The 3,211-nt window shown below is 52.1% G+C and overlaps 1 protein-coding gene across 1 annotated transcript; it reads left to right on the top strand.

The window, feature by feature from the left end:
* The first annotated feature begins 370 nt into the window (after positions 1 to 370).
* ELFN2 (extracellular leucine-rich repeat and fibronectin type III domain containing 2) lies at positions 371 to 2,950 on the top strand. Its single transcript, XM_009867821.1, has one exon. The coding sequence runs from the start codon at positions 371 to 373 to the stop codon at positions 2,774 to 2,776; it is 2,406 nt and encodes an 801-aa protein (XP_009866123.1). The 3' UTR covers positions 2,777 to 2,950.
* The last annotated feature ends 261 nt before the right edge of the window (positions 2,951 to 3,211 follow it).

Genomic DNA, 3,211 nt, shown 5'->3' with positions numbered 1-3,211 from the left:
AAAAAAGTGGAAAAGGTGGGCAAGTTGCTCAAAGAAGATTGATTATCCTCAGTCTGAATTTTTGTTTAGACAATAAGCACAAGGTAGTTCCCTTCCAGACCAATCATCCATGGTCATAGCTTTTTGGGTGTGCTGGAAGCAGATTGCACATATTCCCCTGGCTCCATGCTCCTGGCTTGACCCAGAGGGCAAGAAGAAACAATGGTGACAACAACCAATAGGACTGGGGTGCTCATGCCCTTCCATTGCTAAATCCCTGTTACTGCCCCTTTTTCTTCCCTCTGCCCCTTTTGCTGTGGTCCTGAGGTCTGGAGTTGTTTTTTGTTTGGTTTTTTTTCCCCCCATCCTGATAAGAGCACCACTGCAAATCATGATGTGCCTGGGGTTGTGGGCAGCTGCTTTGCTCTGCTTGTTTTCCCCTGGCACCGTGCGAGGTGACTGCTGGCTGATTGAGGGGGACAAAGGCTATGTGTGGCTGGCCATCTGCAGCCAGAACCAGCCCCCATATGAGACCATCCCCCAGCATATCAACAGCACGGTGCACGACTTGCGTCTGAACGAGAATAAGCTCAAAGTGGTGCTGTATTCCTCCCTCAACCGCTTCGGCAACCTGACTGATTTGAACCTGACCAAGAACGAGATCTCCTATATTGAGGATGGGGCATTCATGGGCCAGTCGAACCTCCAGGTCTTACAGCTGGGCTACAACAAACTCACCAACCTGACAGAGGGCATGTTGCGGGGCATGGCCCGTCTCCAGTTCCTCTTTGTGCAGCACAACCTAATTGAGCTGGTCACCCCTACTGCCTTCTCTGAGTGCCCCAGCTTGATCAGCATTGACCTGTCATCTAATCGTCTCAGCCGCCTGGAAGGGAACACTTTCACCAGCTTGAGCAATCTCATGGTGTGTGAGTTGGCTGGCAACCCCTTCAACTGTGACTGTAGCCTCTACAGCTTTCTTAACTGGCTGGCGCTCTTCAACAATGTCACCAAGAATTATGACCGGCTCCAGTGTGAGACTCCACGGGAGTTTGCTGGGTACCCGCTCCTGGTACCTCGGCCTCACCACAACCGCAATGCCATCACCATCTTCCAGTCCATGTGCAGAGGTGGCACCATCCCCTCCCTCTCCAGGGTCAACCCCACCCCATATACTCCTGACTCCCAGCGAGACCTGGATGAGGGCTCAGCCATCAGCCCCGGGGACTTCCTTTCAGTCAAGCCTCCAGCCTCCTCCACCACTGACTCCTCCTTCAGTCCCAGCATCAAACTCCACGATGTCACCATCACCTCAGCCATCCTGATGGTAACCATCCCCATGCCCTACAGTAAGATGTATGTGCTGGTCCAGTACAACAACAGCTACGTTTCTGACATAGCTACACTGAAGAGCAAGAAAGAATACGTCACTGTCAACAAGTTGAAGGCCCACACTGATTATACTTTCTGTGTGGCTTCCATCCGCAATAACAGGCGCTACAACCACACTTGCCTGACCTTTGCAACCCGGAGCAAAGGCAGGGAGGACCCTATTTCCAGTACTTCCACCACCACACACTATATCATGACCACTCTAGGTTGCCTCTTTGGGATGGTCATTGTCCTGGGGGTGGTGTACTACTGCCTGCGGAAGCGGAGAATGCAGGAGGAGAAACAGAAGTCCCTCAACGTCAAAAAGACCATTCTGGAAATGCGTTATGGATCAGATATTGATACCAGTACCATGGTCCATCCTTCCCAGAAGCTGGGTGAGCCACCAGTCATCCCTGTCTCAAGGATGTCCTCCATCCCTTCTATGATTGGGGAGAAGCTGCCCCCATCAAAGTCAATAGAGGCAGGGATGGAGACTCCTAAAGTCACGACTAAAGGTAACTACATTGAGGTACGGACTGGTGGTGGGGATGGGCTGGAGCGAACCCAGCGGGATGAGGACCTGAGGGAACTTGACAATGGGCAGGGCTCAGCTGCCGAGATCTCTACTATAGCCAAGGAGGTAGACAAGGTCAACCAGATCATCAACAACTGCATTGATGCCCTCAAGTTGGACACAGCCTCCTTCCTGGGTGGTGGGACTGGTGTTGACTCAGACATGGCCTTTGAGTGCCAGTCCATCCCAGCCAGTTCCTCGGGTGGGCTAGAGAGGCCCAGCTTCCTTTCCCCACCATACAAGGAAAGCTCCCATCACCCCTTGCAGCGCCAGCTCAGTGCTGATGCTGCCGTGACCAGAAAGACCTGCAGTGTCTCCTCTAGTGGCTCCATCAAGAGCGCCAAGGTCTTCAGCTTGGATGTGCCTGACCATCCACCACTCAGCAAGTCTGACTCCAAATACATTGAGAAGGGCAGCCCACTCAACAGCCCTTTGGATCGTCTTCCCTTGGTGTCCCCAGGCACCATCCACCACTTGGAGGTCAAGCCTTCTTACCATTGCAGTGAGCACCGTCACTCCTTCCCGGCCCTTTACTATGAGGAAAGTGCTGACACCTTGAGCCAGAGGGTGTCATTCCTCAAACCACTCTCCCGGTCTAAGCGAGACTCCACGTATTCCCAACTTTCCCCCAGACACTACTTCTCGGGCTACTCCTCCAGCCCCGAGTACTCATCAGAGAGCACCCACAAGATCTGGGAGCGATTCCGGCCTTACAAGAAGCACCACAGGGAGGAGGTTTACATGGCGGCTGGGCATGCCCTGAGGAAGAAAGTTCAGTTTGCCAAGGACGAGGATCTGCATGACATCCTGGATTACTGGAAAGGAGTCTCTGCTCATCAGAAGCTGTGACTCTCCCTCACTCTTTCCAAGGAAACAATACAAAGCAAGACCCCCTTCCAACAAACCAGAAAAAAAATGCCACTTGACTGTGAAAAATAAACCAACAACAAAATATTCTCGACAAATACAAAACTGACACAATCGTTTCTTAAAGTTTACAACAACAACAGGAAACTCTCTCACACACAAACACACACACAGACACACACATGCCGAATTGTCTCTACTGTGTTATGGGGACCATTGTTCTACCTGCAGATGGCTGAGAGGAGCGTCCTGCTCTGACACTGTGGTAACAGGACTGGAGTGTGGAGGGGTGGAAATGGCCTGGGAGGGGGTGACAGCGGTGGCAGGGGAAGGGCAGGGATGAACACTCACTGGGCATGAAACTCAGCTGTGAACTATTGCTCTTTCAGTTCCTGTTGAGGGCTGATTTTTCTTTTG

This window comes from Apaloderma vittatum, unplaced genomic scaffold (genome assembly GCF_000703405.1).
Source record: "Apaloderma vittatum isolate BGI_N311 unplaced genomic scaffold, ASM70340v1 scaffold5184, whole genome shotgun sequence".
Classification (NCBI taxonomy): domain Eukaryota; kingdom Metazoa; phylum Chordata; class Aves; order Trogoniformes; family Trogonidae; genus Apaloderma; species Apaloderma vittatum.
The sequence above is the reverse complement of the archived record's forward strand: the minus strand, read 5'-3'. Positions and strand labels throughout refer to the sequence as shown.

Coding starts and splice junctions, on each gene's coding strand:
- ELFN2 (XM_009867821.1), top strand. CDS start 371: ATGATGTGCCTGGGGTTGTGGGCAGCTGCTTTGCTCTGCTTGTTTTCC.